Source organism: Diuraphis noxia, unplaced genomic scaffold (genome assembly GCF_037042655.1).
Source record: "Diuraphis noxia isolate RWA-SAM2 unplaced genomic scaffold, SU_Dnox_SAM2 contig0003, whole genome shotgun sequence".
NCBI lineage: Eukaryota > Metazoa > Arthropoda > Insecta > Hemiptera > Aphididae > Diuraphis > Diuraphis noxia.
The window spans coordinates 49633156-49654194 of record NW_028301713.1 but is presented as its reverse complement, the minus strand read 5'-3'; the positions used below and the strand labels follow the sequence as shown (position 1 = coordinate 49654194).

Sequence of the window (21039 nt, the reverse complement as noted above, 5' to 3'; positions counted from 1 at the left end):
TAAGTATTTTGATTCATAAAAATTGAATTTAGAACGAGTAGTTTATGAGTTATAACTTATAAGTATTTTAAGTTTAGACAAGCGGAGTAGTGGACAAACATTTTGCGGGGTAATCCCGTACCATTCCACTCCGCCAATTTAAACTTTAAATACCTATAACTCATAAACTACTAGCGCTAAATTTGATATTTTAACGTAATAATTAATAAAAAAATAGCTTTATTAATTTATGAAATTTTAAGTATAGGTCACCATTTGAAAATCAAAAGTTGATAGTAGTTTACCTATTAAATATAATGGCAAAAAATATAAAAAATATATACAATTCAAGAAGAGTGTAAATCTACGATTTTGAAAAAAGTCAATACTTTTTGAAAAAAAAATGAGTGTTGTTTGATAAATCAATCTCCCTGTTTAAAATATATATATATATATATTCATCAGTATAATATTATAACATTGTTAATTAAAGTAAAAACTCTTATTTTTAGATAGTAATGGTTATATTTTACACTATTTAATAAAACAATTGTACTTCACTATACAAAAAGAGTTACTCAACTATGAAAAATAAAAAATTATAAAATATAAAAATTATACCTATCATTGACTGCCCTGAGCCTGATGAGTAGCAGCTAATGTGGTGATGTCTGGTTCGATATTGGCCAAAGCGACAAAGCTAAACGTAGATCACCTTTGTTGCAAATGTCCAACCGATTTCCTTGTTTCGTCAAAAGATGAACAACACTGAATCTTTTTTCAACTAGATACGTTGACGGGAAAGAGAGAAGCAGCAATTTAACTTGTTGCCATAGTTGTGGATAAGTGTTTTTAAGCTTAATCTAGGCAAGCTCGTAACCGACCTGCGTAAAAACAAGTTGTGCCTCACTGTCGTGTTAAATATCGATGAACTCCATTTATTATAAATGAGGTTTGAGATCTTCCACAGATTCAAACAAAAATGGATCTAAAATCCAATTACAGATTTATAATTCATGTAGGTCTTGAAATTTTGATTTCATTTCTTTTTTGAGCTGAAAAATATGATCAGTGAAAATTAGAATTTTGGTTTCTGGGATTAAACTATTTGCGTCTGAACATGACTTGACATTCGGAAACTGACTCAGCTCTTGACGATTTATGTTTGTTCTGTAAATATGAAATTTAAAAATGAATGAGAAAATTATTCCTTTGGCTTTGATAAAGTTCATCTTATTCCATTGAAACTTCAAATTGAATTCATTCATTTTTTCAAAAATATCTGTTAGGTACCCAATCTCAACTTTTGGTTGCTTCAAATTGTCTTTTAAGACAGGATCAATTTTATCGATAAATTCAATGATAGAGTCAAATAATGAAATAAAACGACACAAACATTTTCCTTTGGAAAGCCGTCTTACTACTGTATGTAAAAGTAATCTTTCAAAATCTTCATTATCATGACAAATTTCTCGAAACATGCGGTCATTGGATGAACTTGCTTTAATATTGTTTACAGTTTTTATGACGAATTGAAGGGTTTCCTGCAGGACACCACTTTAGTTTTTACCAGCAAAATTTTGGAAATGTATAACACAATCAACACAAATAACACTTGGGACGGATTTTTTTAGGTGGGCTATAAACCCAATCGACGACCCTTTGATATCAGTGATCAAACTTATAACTTGTAACAAACAATACTTCCTCGACGATTTATTTACGTTCATTAATAAACCTCACGTAAGCTAGTAATATAGCTTTATTATCTGTCACAGTTGATTCGTCAATCTGTAGTGCAAAATTATTTTCTCTTAAATTATTTATAAATTTTTTTCGCATGTATGTTTTTTCACATATAAGGGAAAACGGTAACTGTATATTAAATGGTGATGCGATAAAACCAAAATTTAGGTAGTCTACTAAATACTGATGGCACTTATTTTTTGCACTATATGATAACTCATTAAAAAATATTTATATTTCAAATTACTAAGTTAAAATGAAGTCTATTAATTTTGTCAGAAAAACACACTCGTTTATTCGAAAACGCGACGTTCACCATTGCAATTTCAATCACGCACTGTAAGGTACAGTATACAATAGTCCAGTAATGGTTGAAAATGTAAAAATAAATCTATTATAAATAAGACGTTCCGGATACGTAAAATGCGATTAGATAACATGACGTTGACGTATGCCGTTGTATAGCGTACGCAATTACAACTATATTCTGATTTCATGTTTATTTGTAATGTTGTTATATAATATTAATAAATTGTATTATTTTTAATCTTCGAGTTTGAAAAAGCACATCACCCCCTCAATACCCTCCAGAGAAACCGAAATTCCCCAAGGGAGCAGTACCACCCCCGTTAAGAACCACTGATCTAAATGATGTTAGTAGTTGTTAATCGTAAAAGAGAATTTTTGTTTTTTTTTTTTTTTTTTGATATTGAGATTTTAACTAAACATTATAATAACTCAATGATTAATAAAGAAATAAAAGAGAATAAAAAAATGATATTTTATTATTAGTTATTAATTTCAATGTACGTGATGAATAAATTGTCAGTTAATAAATTCTTGAAACTACGTTTTACTATTAAACCATGCACTTAAAATAATTACCTAGTAATTAAATGATATAATATAAAACCTTACAAAAATGTCACTAACAATATTAGGTACACATTATGATTATTGTATATTTTTATCGTCCAAATTATAATAAATTACTAACCTAGGTTATAAATACAACTTTTTTGTAGTTAGTTTAACATTATAGTTTGTCGTATAACCAATATATAATACAAAAATTAAGCACCGATTGTTTATAGTGGTACATGGTTCGTAAACAAAAATGTCCATGTTGGGACAAATATATTTAGATACACATTCGATTATATTGTATCAATATTTTATTCAATGAACTGTATGAATGTATATCTAAATATATTTGTTAAGTGTAATGTTTGTATCCTACTGATAAAACGAATGTATACACATACATTTTTTGTAATTAATTGAAACTTAGTTCAACACTTACACCAGTATACCAAAAATATCTCCCTCCTACCACAATCTATACAAACTCAAATAAATTAGATCGTCTCCATCCAAGATTAAAATAACATAAATTTGAATAAATTTTTATTCTCATCTCTATCTTAAATCACTTATAATTTCATTTATTTTATTAAACATCGATTTCTATTTTAAAATAATGAATGATGATGTCAACAATTTAAATGTGTGTTTATTCTTTTAGTGTCAATGGTATTTGGAATTCCTACTGTTCGTCGCCAACAACAGACTTACTTGATACAGACATTGATTAACATCATAAGCAATATGAATCAAACTGAACAGAAAGATTCGTTAATAGTAGTTATGATTGGCGAAGTAATGTATACTTGTAACAACTTAATATAAAATAATTGATTATGTTACCACGATAGATTAATATGTTAAATAATATAATATATTAATATCAAACGTGTTATAATTGTTACAGATCGATCAGGAATACACGCAACAAGTAACTGTGGAAATCAAAAATCGGTGAGTAATTATTTCCATTATTTACGATGTTGATTACAAATTACAAATTAATATTATTATTTCTGAATATTTGACTTCAGGTTACCGGAAGCAATGAACTCGGGTCTCGTAGACATAATCGCTCCATCCCCAGAGTACTATCCAGATTTCAACAAGCTTCGCATTACACTCGGTGACTCCGAAGACCGGGTCCGATGGAGGAGCAAACAAAATTTAGACTATGTTTTCTTGATGATGTACTGCCAACCGAAAGGATCGTTTTATGTCCAACTCGAAGACGATGTAGTCGCAAAGCCTCAATTCCACACAATTATGAAAAAAACAGCTTTGCAGAGAATAGCCGACGGACAAGAATGGTTCATATTAGACTTTTGTCGACTAGGTTTTATTGGTAATATTTATTTCAGTTACAAAGTAACATCACTAGTGGTATAAAAATGTACAACGTATATTTAGGCAAAATGTTGAGATGTTCAGATTTACCGTGGCTGATACAATTCATCGTGATGTTTTATAACGATAAGCCGGGGGATTGGCTTCTTGACGGAATGATGGAGACAAAAGCTTGTAATCTTGAAAAAGATCTCGTAAGTAAATTGTTTCATGGCAGGCATATATATAAGAATTAAATTTTTTGAAAAAATTGTTCGTTTATAATCGTTAGTTCAAATTAAACTGCGTATAATATGGATAATTAGGAGTTACATTTAATTTTTAAATGCAGTAAATTAATTTTCCATTAAAATTTAAGACCTCTGAATTTTTAAGCCATACAAAACAAAATTTAAACACAATATGTTAGTTACTCCTATGCTATTTTGATAATATTATTAATAAAATATATTATTCTTAAGAGAGATTGTCAAAAACGAAAAGACGAAATATGGGTAACATTCAGGCCGTCTCTTTTTCAACATATTGGAACCAGGTCATCATTGAATGGCAAAATTCAACTGTTGAAGGTAAAAAAAATAGATAAAAATACTACGATTTAAATAGATATGTACGTAAAGTACTAAGTAAATAAATATTTTTTGCCTCACAGGACGGTCTTTTCAAGAAAAGTGTCAATGTAAAACGCATAAATAAGATCAAAGGAAAATGACCTATGGCAAGGTACAGGTTACCTGTAGCGAAAATCAAAAAAGATTACATCAAACGATGATGATATAAAAATAAAAATGAATCGTCTGTGATTGCTCGAGTGAAATAATTTGTAAATAATATGTAAGCACAGCTATTATATTATTAAAATTCTATGAAGTTAAAATTTAAACGTCGTAATATGGGATAAATAAGTAATATGAGAATAATACATATTATAATAATATTGCAGGTTATTTTCATATCATTGAACAGTATTAATTATGTTTTTATATTCATGTGAAATACACATCTGCATATTGCATTTATTTCCATTCAATTTACGCCAAAAATAACCAATGATATATTGTGATTTTGAAAATTTATAAAAATTAAATATATATATATATAATATTTAAAGGGAAACAAATGATAGTAAAAAAACACAATTATTCAGGGTTAATTTAAGGGACCTAATTATTCTAGTGTTCATTCAATTTTTAACTGAATTTGTACACTATTTTAGTTGATATATCATGTATACAAAACTAATTAAATATACCACTTTTAAAATGTTATTAATTAAAATAATTATGTGCCCAAGTGATATCATTATTTTGTAGAATATGAACTATTTATAGATAAATATAACTACCTAGGTAGCCGTTAAATTATTAAATATTTTCTTATTGAATTTATATAGGTATAAAGGTACCTACTTAAGATAAACATGGGAGTTTATTTTATAACTTTTGGATTAGTTGTTGAAATTCATAGATCATCATAATGTGAATAATATTTACCTTGAAGTATTATCACAATATTAAATGTAAAATGTACATAGTATGATATTTGGATCTTAGATATGTTAACTAACTTCAGTAAAAATCATAAAATAATTTTAGAAACAAAAAATTCAGAAATGTTGATGGTATTCTGTAGAAAAGAGATATACAGTAGTCAATCGATAGTTAGAAATTCAAGGACCTAGTTAAACATTTGATATATAGAGATTTTTGATTTACCGAGTGTTTGAATAATGGATGGAAAAAAATTAATTCAAATTAAAAAGAGGTGAAAAATTGTATGTATGTACATATAAAATTTATTTATTATAAATATTATTATTGTATTTTAAAGTAATTTATTAATTGATATTTATTTATTATATTATTATATTTTACATATTAGAGAAATCTGTTATTATTATTATATATATTTTTTTTGTGATAAAATGCTGGCCACAATCTGGTCCATGTTGTCTAACTTACTGATAGTAAGATTTTTATTTGAATTATAGAGGTTAGTGGAATAAAAACTCGAATTATAGATTGTGTCTCACGGACAGACCATAGGCTAAATTTGGGGGGGGGGGGCTTAGGGGGGCTTAGCCCCCTAAAAAATAGTATAGCCTTGTTATAAATTTCTAATGTTATAGATTATAAATTATAAATTATAATCTTAGCGTTAGCCCCCCCCCCTTCTAGCAAGCCAAATTTACGCCTATGCAACAGACATTTCAAATTATCGAGGGAACTGGAATACCTACATGTATTTTCTTTTAATTATAGAGATTTTCTCAGGGGACTCTGCATTTAATTAGATTTATAGAGTTTTTCAAATTATCGAGTGACTTCTGTACATACATCATATATGTCACACTGACGCAAAAAAACATCCACAATATATTATTAAAAATTTGATATGTTTAAATGTTTGTAAAAGTACTTATTGATGGTAGTTCTAGCAATAATAGTAAATTTTCAATGGGATATATTATGTGTATTATCAACGTATGATATTATGTATCTGTCTAAGTATTTATAAGCTAATGTTAGGTACTAAATATATATTACTGTTTTCTATAAAAATTGCTGATTTCATGATAGCCATAAATAAACAAGCTTACACCAAAACTTATTTTCAAAAATATTTTATAATCACCTAAAATTACCCGTTCTACATAATATACTAATTACTAATACATTATAGATTAAGACTCATAAATTTCATAAATTTATTCATAGGCTCAGTACGCACAATGTTTCGTGTTTGGTTTTAACTTAGACGTATTATTTACAATAATATGCTTTATAATATTTTGTTGTCAGTGTTCATAGTTACGCTTAAAATAATTTATTAAAAACAATATTGAGTTACACCATAGAACAAGTTATTAAAAGCAATTAAAAAGAATTTACATTTTAGATTTTAAACGGCACGTTGAATGTATTAGTTTTGCGATAAAGTGAGGTCCATTTCCCTGGCACCCCCACTTTGGAATTTCGAAACAAAACTAAGAGCCTTTTTTTGTGCTTCATCTGTGCTGATTTGTGCTGAAAATCCCGACATTTGTGCTTTTGAACTTCCCGAGATACGAACGTTTTTCATAGGGGGTGCTGGGGAAATGGTTGCACCCCCACTTTGGAATTTCAAAACAAAACTAAGAGCCTTTTTTTGTGCTTCATCTGTGCTGATTTGTGCTGAAAATCCCGACATTTGTGCTTTTGAACTTCCCGAGATACGAACGTTTTTCATAGGGGGTGCTGGGGAAATGGTTGCACCCCCATTTTCATATTTAAAAATTTGAATGGTGTCATTAATTTGTGCTTCATCTGTGCTGATTTGTGCCGAAAATCCCGACATTTGTGCTTTTGAACTTCCCGAGATACGAACGTTTTTCATAGGGGGTGCTGGAGAAATGGTTGCACCCCCATTTCCATATTTAAAAATTTGAATGGTGTCATTAATTTGTGCATCGTTTGTGCTGATTTGTGCCGGAAGTCCCGACATTTGTGCTTTTGAACTTTCCGAGATACGAACGTTTTTCATAGGGGGTGCCTTGGAAATTATTTGACCAAATTTTAACCCTTATAACAAGTATCATAAGGCCATATTAAGGCTATAATAACCCTTAGTAAGAAATAGTGTTATTATTATTTTGTAATTTAGTATAGTATAATAATTATAGTTTTTACACAATATTTTATAAACTATTAGTTTTTTACATGTATTTTTATGTTTACTTTTTATAATTAATTAAATTGTTGTTATATATTATATGTATCATATTATATGTGTTAAAAAACCTATATCGATTTATATACCAAATGTCTAAAATACATGATCAATAACATAATAATTACTACAATATAATATAATATTAATAATGATTGTATGATTTGAATTCCATTTATTTAATAAAACATATTTTATCATAATGAATTGTAATATGATGTGTCAACTAGGTATTAAACAAACTAAAAAAACTGGTAGTCTCACTGTGGTCTGTGACCATACAAAATCACAAATGACAAACTATAAAAATCGTTTTCTTACTATGCATGAAAATTACAAAACTGATCACTAGGAGACCTTTGGACTTAAGGTACCGGTTTATAACAGACCCATTGGTCATTATAGGCTATTACGTACAATAGTCCTACGTCCTTAGTCCTTACCGCACGCGCACAGTATTTTTCTATTGTATTCCAAAAATGTCGTCATTTTACCTGGGCACCGAAACAAATAAGATGAAAACTATACTACTACAGCATTACGGGCATACAAAATTAATAAATATTACGAGTATATTATATAACTATTACAATTAAACTTGTATGAATAAATTTGTTTCTATGTACTAAAAATAAATTGCAGATATACATGATTACAAAGTGATGTGAAAATGAAAAAAAAAATGTCTATTTATTTGTATGTAATATGTATTTTATAATGTACGTATACACGATTGTATTAATTTATTTGTTTTGACGTTATAATAAAATAAACTGTTTACCCCAATGAGTTGTTAAGTATTTAAAAACATTTTGTTTAAATTTTTATTAAATTGTTGTACATTTTTAAGTTTGTAATAATTTATGTATTTTATTAATAAAGGATAATAATTGTAATTATGTAGTCGTTATACTTTTTCTTTAATTATTGTGCCTAGGAAAACCATTTTTAAACACATATAATATTATTTTAATACCTAGTTGACACATCATATTACAATTCATTATGATAAAATATGTTTTATTAAATAAATGGAATTCAAATCATACAATCATTATTAATATTATATTATATTGTAGTAATTATTATGTTATTGATCATGTATTTTAGACATTTGGTATATAAATCGATATAGGTTTTTTAACACATATAATATGATACATATAATATATAACAACAATTTAATTAATTATAAAAAGTAAACATAAAAATACATGTAAAAAACTAATAGTTTATAAAATATTGTGTAAAAACTATAATTATTATACTATACTAAATTACAAAATAATAATAACACTATTTCTTACTAAGGGTTATTATAGCCTTAATATGGCCTTATGATACTTGTTATAAGGGTTAAAATTTGGTCAAATAATTTCCAAGGCACCCCCTATGAAAAACGTTCGTATCTCGGAAAATTCAAAAGCACAAATGTCGGGACTTCCGGCACAAATCAGCACAAACGATGCACAAATTAATGACACCATTCAAATTTTTAAATATGGAAATGGGGGTGTAACCATTTCTCCAGCACCCCCTATGAAAAACGTTCGTATCTCGGGAAGTTCAAAAGCACAAATGTCGGGATTTTCGGCACAAATCAGCACAGATGAAGCACAAATTAATGACACCATTCAAATTTTTAAATATGAAAATGGGGGTGCAACCATTTCCCCAGCACCCCCTATGAAAAACGTTCGTATCTCGGGAAGTTCAAAAGCACAAATGTCGGGATTTTCAGCACAAATCAGCACAGATGAAGCACAAAAAAAGGCTCTTAGTTTTGTTTTGAAATTCCAAAGTGGGGGTGCAACCATTTCCCCAGCACCCCCTATGAAAAACGTTCGTATCTCGGGAAGTTCAAAAGCACAAATGTCGGGATTTTCAGCACAAATCAGCACAGATGAAGCACAAAAAAAGGCTCTTAGTTTTGTTTCGAAATTCCAAAGTGGGGGTGCCAGGGAAATGGACCTGATAAAGTGTTCAGTTTTAGATTCTGAACGAAGTGATGAATGTATTGATTTTACAATGATGTGTGTTTTTTTTTTTTTTTTTTGTGTCTGTGTACAGCATAACTAGTCGAAATAATGCTTCGATTTCAAACTTTGGGGGTGGTTTCCGATGTAAAATTGAAGATCCTTGGTGCATTATAGAGGTCAAAAGTAAACATTTTCCAACAGTTTTCAAAAAAAATCGAGAAAAACAAAAAAAAAATGACAGAAAAACGGGAATTTTTACGCAAAATTAGGCAAAACCTAACCAAATCGATTTTTTTATATGGTTGTAATTCAAAAAATAATCACTTTAAATAATTGAAATTTTCACCAAATGTTTATGTTAGTGTTCTCTATATACAGTTTAATTTTCAAAAATTTTTGACTTTTTTTGAGTTATTTATAGACCACTGAAATTTACACTTTTTTTGAGAATTTTTTTTTGAAGTGTCGGTAAAAAAATGTTGGACGACCAAAAAAACTTGAAAATTTAATACAAGGTCCCTTATGAGTTTTTCTTATTGTAGCAAAAATCGTAAGTCACAAGTTTTTTTTAATAAGCTTTTATAGTTCAAAATTTTACGAAATCTGTCGAAAACGCGAAAATTTGCAAGTAATTTTGAAGTTGAAAAATCATAAAATTGTTTTCGTTTATAACTAAGGATTAAAAATACAACACTAAGTTCTCCATAAGTTTTCCTTCAAGTAGCTATAGAGAAAACTCGAAGTATCATTATAGAAAAAATTTTAAGTGCGTTTGAATTTTAAATTTTTACAAAATACCGTAACGATAACGATTTATCCTGAAACGATTTTAAATATTTGTTATTATTCAAAAAGTATAAGTCCTAGATACTTGAAAATTTTACCAGTTATTAGGATTGGTATTGTCTTTACATGATTAAATTTTCAAAATTTTTTTTTTTTTTTTGAGATATTTATAGACGACTAAAATTTTCAATTTGTCTGAAAAATTTTTTTTGAAGTGTCGATAAAATTTTTTTGGCCCTATCAAAATACTTGAAAATTTAATACAAAGTTCCTCATAAGTTATTCTTAAAGTGACTAAAAAATTATAAGAATACATAGGCACAATTTTTTTTTATAAGCGTTTATAGTTCAAATTTTTACGAAATCTGTCGAAAATGTGAAAATTTGCAAGTAATTTTGAAGCTGAAAAATCATAAAATTTTTTGTGTTTATAACTAAAGATTAAGAATACATCACTAAGTTTTCCATAAGTTTTACTTCAAGTAGCTATAGAGAAAACTCGAAGCGTCATTATAGGAAAAATTTTAATTGCGTTTGAATTTTAAATTTTTACGAAATAGCGTAACGATAACGATTTATCCTGAAACGATTTTAAATATTTGTTATTATTCAAAAAGTATGAGTCCTAGATACTTGAAAATTTTACCAGTTATTAAGATTGGCATTTTCTTTACATGATTCTTACCGGTTCTTTTGGTTATAGCAGTAATAAATAAAAATAAGTATTAACTTATAGGACTATATATGCGTATATGCCACCAGTCCCTAAAGTATTCAAATTTTCGTACTACACACATAGTTCCAAATCAGTCAAATCTAAATTATACATAGTACGTATCAAAATAATAATATGTATTTACAAAAAAATTTTTTTATATAAAACTCATTTTAAGGCTTCTAACACATTTTTACAATAGCAGGTGAAAAATAAAATAAAAATATAGTCACAATTTTTATTTACGAGCTTTCAAATTTTGAATTTTGACAACATACGTTAAAATCATGAAAATTCATAAATTATTTTATGCTAGAAATTCATAAAAAAATTTCCTTTTATATCTAAGATTTGAAAATTTAATATAAGGCTCCTAACATATTTTTACAATAGCAGGTGAAAAATAAAAGAAATATATATTGGCACAATTTTTTTTTACAAGCGTTCAAAGTTTGAATTTTGACAACATAAGTAAAAATCACGAAAATTCACAAATTATTTTAAACTAGAAATTCATAAAAATTTTTCTTTTTAAATCTAAGATTTGAAAATTTTTAATAATCTATAATATATCCTAGACAGATAAACTGTCTTCGTTCAGAATCGTTTTTCGTATACAATGATATAATAATATCATTGGATTCAAATTTAATTCCATCCATTACAGTAACCCACTTGTAACCTAGCTACTATACAGCAGAGCGACATCCACGACTTACCCGCTTTTTTTTTTTGTGTGTGTGTGTGTTTGCAGACATTTTTTTTAATAGAGAAAATGTTTCAAATTTCAACTTCGAGGTTGGTTTTTGGTAGCAAATTGGATCTAGTTTGTACTTTGGAAGGTAGTAATTTCCATGTACAATACAAGACAAACGAAATAAACAGAAAAACGGGAATATTTTATACAATTATAATGATTTCTACAGTTTAGATTATAATGATTATATTATAGATTGAGATCCTTGATTTTATATATGAGTGTAGTAAATGTAACCGACTGTTGACGATATTCTTTTTTGACTGAAAATTGGATGGGGGAGCAGTGTCATAACTTTATATTTAACTTCTGAAATCGTTGAGATTGCAGATATTTATTTAAATTGGATGAATATAAGGTCAGATATATTAAACGTGAACGGTAACCGCGTTGGGTATGTACTACATTATATGTATATAAACATAGATTTATCAGAGATTAATTTTGAATGTTTACTTGAATGGCCAGCTGTTAGTTTTTGAATAGTATAAGTAGAATATATTATGTTTTTATTCTGGTTGAGTCAGCTTAACATTTTGAAATGTCGTCACTCGTCAGCGTGAGTGACCATAGATAAATATTGTAAATGAAAATGAGTAAGTATAATCAATGAAGAGTAATAAAAAAAAACCTTTTCATAATTGTTATGATTTATTTAATAGTAAGTATTATAATTTATAGTTCGAAAACCAATGTTCGTAATAGTACAATTATTTATACGTATCCCATTTAAAATAATATCAGTAAGTCACTTAATTTAATGCCTCTAAGTATTTAAATTTCATTAGCAATAATAATGCTAGTATTGTAAAAACTAAAATCATATTAGTTTTTATCAATTAATAAACTCTGCTTTGAAATTGTTTGATCTTTTACCAAATTCTAAACAGTAAAAAAATAATTTTTTTTCTATAATGGACCGTTTGAAGTACAAAACATTTCTTCTTAATAAGGCTTATTGAGATAATATATAAATATATAATTTTCTATAATATAGTTCATCATAATAATTTAATTTTAACAAAAACAGAGTTGAGAAATAAAACTTTACGTTGAATAAATTACATAATATTTATATTACCATTCCATTCCTATATATAATATTAAACTTAAGTGATTATAGCTGTTAAACTTATAAGTAAGAAAATTATTAAAACTTAAAACTTTGAACATAAAAATTTCAGGAAAAATGTGGACAAAAACTTTAAATAAATAACGAGGAAAAGTTTCTTAATAGATTTTAAATTTCTATAAAAAGAAAAATGAGAGAACTTACACGTAATTTTTTAAAACAGCTTATAAAATAATATTTTTTGTAGGGTTCAATAGACTGAAATAATATAAATAAAGAACGGTAAAAACTTCGTTTGGTACCTATTTAAATTGATTTTATACAACATAAAAGTTGAATAAAATAAAACTTTAACAGGGTATACACATTAGAGAGTGTATCTTGTGTAATTGAAACGACTTCTATGACTAAAAATCGTTTTTTTTTTTTTTTTAATTCGAATATCTTGGTATATCATCTTATTTTTTTATTTTCTAGCAAGAATGTAACTTCACTACTTTATCCTATACTCCGACGTTATAAATAACTCAATGAATATATTCTTGATTTTAATTAAATTCTTTTTTCTGTGGTTGAAAAAAATCGATTTTGTTTTATTCAGACATTCAGAAAAAAAACACTTTTAAATTGATTGAAGTCTTACGATTTCCTTTCCATAATATTAAAAAATACAAAATAAATTGAACATGAATACTTAATACACGAACATAAATATAGTGCATGTATGAAAATACCTATACTCGAGGATATAGTTTTATAATTTTACAGCTGCAGTGAACTATAAGTGATGACAACTATAACCTTACAGCGGTAAAATCATTAAAAATAATAACGACAAAACTTTATACTGTTGTATATATAATGAAATTATAAATATTAAAATAACATACGAAACAGAAGTCTGCAATCAAGCTGAGTCATCAAAATTGCTACCACTACATAAAGCAACGTCTGCGGCGGGAACGAGGCTTTTTGTTTTGTTTCGCTTATTGTCGTAGTTAACGAGCAGTATTTTTAAGTTTCATTTGATTATTTTGTTTTTTGATATATTTTATTATATTTAATTCCTTTTTTTTAAAAAAACCAAGTGTCACTGTTTTTCTTTACTCCTTTTTTAGAATATTTTATCTTACGAGTGGACACGGAGACGTTGTGGTGAATAACACTTTTAAAAACAGCTAGTAAGACACTGTAGTACTTATTTTCTCGTCCAGCACTCGTTATCGTGGTCAGTCGAGAAAGAGTAAAACTTTGTCTAGGTTTAAGATATCTCACCCTCGAACATCCAGTACTCGTTATCGTGGTCAGTTGTTCGGGAGTAAAGTAACCTTAGAGTTGTATAGTGTAAATCCTGTTGGACTTCTATTTATCTATTTAATTATCTTTTGCGCAGCACTCGTTACCGTGGTCACCAAAAGAACTTAAATAAAACTCATACAGCAGGTGTCGACAATTTACTTGTTCGAAGGTTAGATAATTGGAAACCGAAAATATATCTGTTATATACGAGTACGTCAAGCCTTTGCGTGGCGTATACGACAACACAACTATATTTAGGTGCGTATGGAATGTAGCCAACTTTATGGAGTCACCCTGGGTGAAAGATTGATGGTGAGCAAGGTGCACGAACTTATCAAAATATCTTATTATACACAACCACTTAACAAGTTAACTGCTGAAATTATGTAAATTATGGTGGCATGCGCAAAGTTTAATATCTGCAACAGTAATAGTAACTCGTTCATCCAACACCAACTACCTAACATATACGAGTATATGTGCCTATTAAAATATATGACATAAAATGATATGGAAAAATGAATTCGTGGAGGGGGGGGGAAGAAGAAAGCTGTTTTTTTTCAAACAAGCTCCATATCCATCTAGTATTAGCCAGAAATATATTAGTGCAGGCCTTTTGATGACGATCCGAATAAATCAGTAGGTATACATAATAATATATTATGTAGCACCTACAACGTATATTCCACATTATGTTATAATAAATGAAAACATTAATAATAAATTTGTCTCACTTTGTAATATTCGTTATTAATATTAACATAACACTTTGGCCAATATTATACGCCTTAACTAGTAAATCCTTCTAAAATTGTCCGTTCACAGTCGTAAGTTGCTCTTCACACTGCCATAATAAAGACACATTATTCGAAAATCACTGGTGTAGGTACTATAGCCTATAGGTATACTATATACAACTAAATTAGTGGTTTTCGACCATTTTTAACTTGCATCCAATTTCGGTGACAAAAAGTTTTTTGTCCCCCATGTCAGATCAGCAGGTTAGCAATAAAATGGTTTTAATATTTAATTTAGGGATTAATTTTTTTTTTTTTTACATAGGAAATAATATATTAATACCTAAATGAAAATAGAAATACACACCGTTAAACTTTTCTGTAAATTATAGCTAGTATATTATGTTGCAGTATACAGTTTACCTATAATATAGAAATACGGATACAACACTCGTTCAAATTATGTTAACCTATGCCGATAGATACTAATAATTTGATTTTGGGAAGTAACTGCGCCGATCAACGATTACACAAGGCAATTTCGATAGATCTCTAGGTGGTTGTAGCATAAGGCCACTGGCCAGGGATATGCAAAATCCCACATAAACGAGTATCGCGAATACTTGATAAAATGATAATAAATTGGTTGTTTTAGTACCAAAGACTCAATACCAACTAAAATTTCCATTAGCTACCTATACAATTTATGGATACTCAATACACTAAAGTATTCAATAATTTCGATATCTAATTTATTAGGTTAATAAGTTAATATTATGGAAAGGTTTTATCTAAACAGTGAAAATAAAACAAATATCACAATTCACACCAAGAACTCACCAAATTTTTTAATTTTTTTTTTATCATATCAATTTGTTACAAAGTTACAATTATATAATTATAGTTTACAATACTCAATAGTTTTCAATGATTAATTAACCTCTTTAAGCAAATCTTGTGATAAGGATAATGAGTAATACTATAATAATTACTTAAAATATAATTATTACAATTAAATTACTTAAAAGAATTATATAAAAAAAATGATAAAAAGAAACTATACAAATACCTATATTATATATTCCTATAATCGTATACAATTTTATATTTTTATCTTTTGGCTATAGTTGATCTAACAAATATGCAAATACAATTATTTCACTATATATATAGCCTTGCGTTTTATTAACATTATTATATATATTATATACATTGTTTAACTTTTAATGATAGAGAGTTGAACATAGTGGGACCTAAATAGTCCACAAAATGCTTACCAAAGTCTTTTTTAGTGTACCATACCACAATGTCATAAACTCTAATTTCACGCGTTGTATCTTTTTTATTACTTATTTTATTTGTCGAAAATAGGATACCAAATTGTTTGTACAATAATTTAACTGGAAGCACCTTCAGTTGTTTATAGTTTTGTGTCGTGGAAGAACTTCACTATCTAACCTATCGGCTTAGTGTGGACTAGAGCATGTAAACTCCACCAGACAAAAAACAGATGCAATTAAACTTTACGTAAAATCCACTAAAAAAAAAAAGCAGGTAAGTCGTGTATGTCGCTCTGCTATACAGTAGGTTACAAGTGGGTTACTGTAATGGATGGAATTAAATTTGAATCCAATGATATTATATCATTGTATACGAAAAACGATTCTGAGCGAAGACGGTTTATCTGTCTAGGATATATTATAGATTATTTAAAATTTTCAAATCTTAGTTTTAAAAAGAAAATTTTTTATGAATTTCTAGTTTGAAATAATTTGCGAATTTTCGTGATTTTTACGTATTTAGTCAAAATTTGAACTTTAAATGCTTATAAAAAAAAAATTGTGACTATGTATTTCTTTTATTTTTCAACTTCTATTGTAAAAATATGTTAGGAGCCTTGTATTAAATTTTCAAATCTTAGAATTAAAAAGGAAAACTTTTATGAATTTCTATCTAAGATGATTTGAATATTGCCGTAATTTTTACGTATTTAGTCAAAATTTGAACTTTAAATGCTTATAAAAAAAAATTGTGACTATACATTTCTTTTATTTTTCAATTGCTATTGTAAAAATATATAATGAGCCTTGTATTAAATTTTTAAATCTTAGATATAAAAGGAAAATTTTTTATGAATTTCTAGCATAAAATAATTTACGAACTTTCGTGATTTTTAAATAATATGTTGTAAAAATTCAAACTTTGAATGCTTATAAAAAAAAATTGTGACTATGTATTTCTTTTATTTTTCAACTTCTATTGTAAAAATATGTTAGAAGCCTTGTATTAAATTTTCAAATCTTAGAATTAAAAAGGAAAACTTTTATGAATTTCTATCTAAGATAATTTGAATATTGCCGTAATTTTTACGTATTTAGTCAAAATTTGAACTTTAAATGCTTATAAAAAAAAAATTATGCCTACAAATTTTTAATATTTTTTAACTTCTATTGTTACAATGTGTAAGAAGCCTTGTAATAAATTTTCAAGCTTTTCTACCGAACAAATAAATTTTTATCGATATTTATAGAAAAAAAAACTAATAAAGTTGAAAAATTAAAATGTCCATTAACAGCTCAAAACAAATCTAAATATTTTGAAAATTTTATCAAATATATAACACGCCTATATAAACATTCTGTCAAAATTTCAAGTATCTGTGGTAATTTGTTTTAGAGTTACACCAAAATAAGGAAATCGCTAAAAGTGAAAATCCAATGTTGTAAAAATTTAAATTTCAAATGCTCATAAAAATTTAATTTGAATTTCAGGTGGAATTTTTATTTGTGATAAAGATTGAAAAACTTGTAAGGAATCTTGTATTAAATTTTTAAATCTTAGATTTAAAAAGAAAATTTTTTATGAATTTCTAGCTTAAAATAATATGTGAATTTTCGTGATTTTTACGTATTTTGTCAAAATTCAAACTTTGAATGCTTATAAAAAAAAATTGTGATGAAACTATGAATTTATTTTATTTTTCAACTGCTATTGTAACAATATGTTAAGAGCCTTGTATTAAATTTTCAAGCTTTTCTACCCAACAAATAAATTTTTATCGATATTAATTTAAAAAAAACTAATAATGATCGAAAATTTGAAATGCCTATGAATAGTTCAACTTAAGTCGAAATTTTTTGAAAATTGCATGGTGGATAGAATATACTTATATAAACATTAGGTGAAAATTTCATGTATCTATAGTCATTTGTTTTAAAGTTACATCAAAAACCAAAATCGATTTTGTCGAAAAATGAGTGTGCGTAAAATTTCCCGTTTTTTCCTTAATTTTTAGTTTGTTTTTCTCAATTATTTAGAAAAGTATTAAGAATTTTTTACTTTTGACCCCCCAAAGTACCAACTAGATTCACTTTATGATCGAACGAGGTACTGAAGTCAAAAATCGAAGCATTTTTACTGCCCCAAAACGTGATGACAGACACAAAAAAAAAAAAAAAAAAAAAAAACACACACATCATGGTAAAATCAATAATACATTCATCGCTCCGCTCGGAATCTAAAATGAAATGAAATTGAGTTCATGTAAAATTTTCAGTGGAGAAAATCAATTAACAGTATAAAACTCATATAATATGATATTATATCATATAAAAAAAAAACAAAATCGTAATGTTTATAACATAACAATTTAAAACATAAAAATAATAATTATTATCCGAAAAAATCATACTGCAAATATGACAATTGTAGTGCATTACGAAAAAAATCATAATAAATAACTCTAATAAGCATAAAATATTTACCTATTCATGAGAGATATGCTATGTTATACCTATTGTAAATGTATATTTCAAACTGTGAATTAAAATGATGTGATACAATTTGTAGATATTCTAACTTCTAAGTCTAGAAACAATCCTCTATTATAGCTATTTATATGGTTTCTCGTATTAGCGAAAACCCTATAAATAACCCTACCTATATAATAAACTCTTTTTTTTTAATTTTTGAGTTAATTTGGTTTAAATATATATTATTGAGTTTTACATAATCAAAACCTTAACACTGGTGGAGTTTTCATGTACCCATTACAGATAAGAAAATAAAACTGACAGAGTTTACATTAGATTTTGTATTACATTTTTATCTAACCAGTAACCACCATTTGGTATTCTGACGGAGCTTACTTTCGTCCAGGTGGTCGACAGGGAGAGGAAAGTACATTCATCGTATTATATTGTATCTTTGATACTTAAATCAAATCAAATTTTATTAAAAAAAAAAAAAAAAACATTAAACTATTTAAACTATAATGTTTTGTTTCTGTAGGTATATATTGAATATAGACATATAACAGACATTTTATAAGACATTGTCTAAAAAATATTTTTTGGTCAGTAATCCATATTATAGTACCTGTACGTAATACACTAATATGTAAAAGAACAGCCAAAATAGGTATATTATACAATACTTCGTAGTTACTTTGTGAGATCGATATACTCATGAAGAGTAGTTATATTTTTTATAAAACGAAAACGACCTTTTCATAATAATTTTAGAAATACAAATACCTATATTTCACAAAATGATCATTTTTTATGAAATAGTTGATCTAAATTTCGCATCATACAATTTATTACATTTTGTCATTCACGTATTGTGTAATGAAATTAAACATTAACCGCGCACAATTATTATTATTTATAAATGTCAACTTATAAAATATGATTTTTTTTTTTTTTTTTTTTATTGATCAAATAAAAACTCGGCAACTACATGGCCATTAGTTACAGTTGTGGTATGTTTACATGGTTTAAGATTTTTACAACATTTTTTTTTTTTTTTAAAGGGGATTACAATATTAAAGATAAGTTATAACAGTATGGTTTCTAAGTATTTATATAAGAAAGAAAAAAACAAATGTGAATCATTAAATTAAATTGTAAAGACCTGTTGAATAAAATATGATTTATTTAATACATAAATTAAATATTTATTAACACCATTCAAAATTGTATACATATATTTTTAGTTGTAATTATGTAAAGAAAAATTAAATAGCTAGTTTACAATAACTTGATTTGGTTTCTATTTATTTAAGCAGAATAGAAAGTTTTGACAACAGTTGCATTTTATGCAACCTTTGATTTGGTTTGACATGCAATTTTACACGAACAACTTATGAACTCTTAACTTGGCGATAAAATTTGACAGTTTCCAGTTTTCAAAAAAGTTAATACATTTTGTTTCTCAACTTGTTTAGCTGGCATAAAATGTATCATATTTCTAAAATTTAACCATTCTTTAATAAAAACCCGTTGAGTAGGTTGAATTTCAACTTTGTATATATCAATATATCATTGTGTATAACTCGAAGGTTCTTTATCGACTTAGAAACGAGAATATTGTAATGCAGTCAATAATCTTGAACTCTAGATAAATATGGTATTGCTAATTTCTAACAAATATCAAAAAAATAAAAAAATATTTAATAATAAATTGTACTCCTGTTTAAATTATTTTCTTTGTTGAATTTATATTTATATGATTTATAACTTTATAAGTAAGTTCCTATAACATTTTTTTGGTTGGTTATTTTGACCCACTTTCTGTTCGTCTTAAATTTTCTTACTAAGAGATTTGTCTTTGACAAATTCTATAAAAATTCAGTTTTATATATTTTACGTATTTTAAAAGATTTTTCGAAATATTTAAAACGATATTATTAGGTATTGTTTTTATTATAAAAGTGTGATTATTCATTAAAACTTGATGATTTAATTCCTGACTAAAATAATTAACAGTTATTTCTTAATATTCAATACTTAAATTACAAAACAAAATTGAAAATATATTTAAAAATAATGAATATTGAATATTTTGTAATGATAATTATTATAGTTGAATTTAATTTTCCAGCTATTTTGAAGTTATTTTCTCCAATTAATTGCCATCGAGTATCGATTATTTGTTGTGAATATGATATGTAAACATATTTAAATCTATGTATGATAAATACCATCAAAAACATAGTCATCGTAGTGTCTTGGATCATACGATGAAAAAATAATAATGTGTTGAAAATT

General features: G+C 26.7%; 1 protein-coding gene across 5 annotated transcripts in view; it reads left to right on the top strand.

Moving 5' to 3' along the window:
* Positions 1-13969, top strand: part of Mgat4a (alpha-1,3-mannosyl-glycoprotein 4-beta-N-acetylglucosaminyltransferase a) — a 45091-nt gene extending 31122 nt beyond the window's left edge. For 4 of the 5 annotated variants that reach the window (XM_089224707.1, XM_015510814.2, XM_015510816.2 and 1 more), the window contains 6 exons: positions 3251-3384; positions 3497-3543; positions 3624-3934; positions 4000-4130; positions 4398-4505; positions 4589-5822. In XM_089224707.1, coding sequence (XP_089080833.1) covers positions 3251-3384; positions 3497-3543; positions 3624-3934; positions 4000-4130; positions 4398-4505; positions 4589-4648 — 791 coding nt within the window. In that variant the 3' untranslated portion in view covers positions 4649-5822. Of the gene's footprint in view, positions 1-3250; positions 3385-3496; positions 3544-3623; positions 3935-3999; positions 4131-4397; positions 4506-4588; positions 5823-13721 lie in introns of those variants that run through there. The other variant, XR_016191216.1, reaches the window with a different exon arrangement.
* Positions 13970-21039: the final 7070 nt, after the last annotated feature.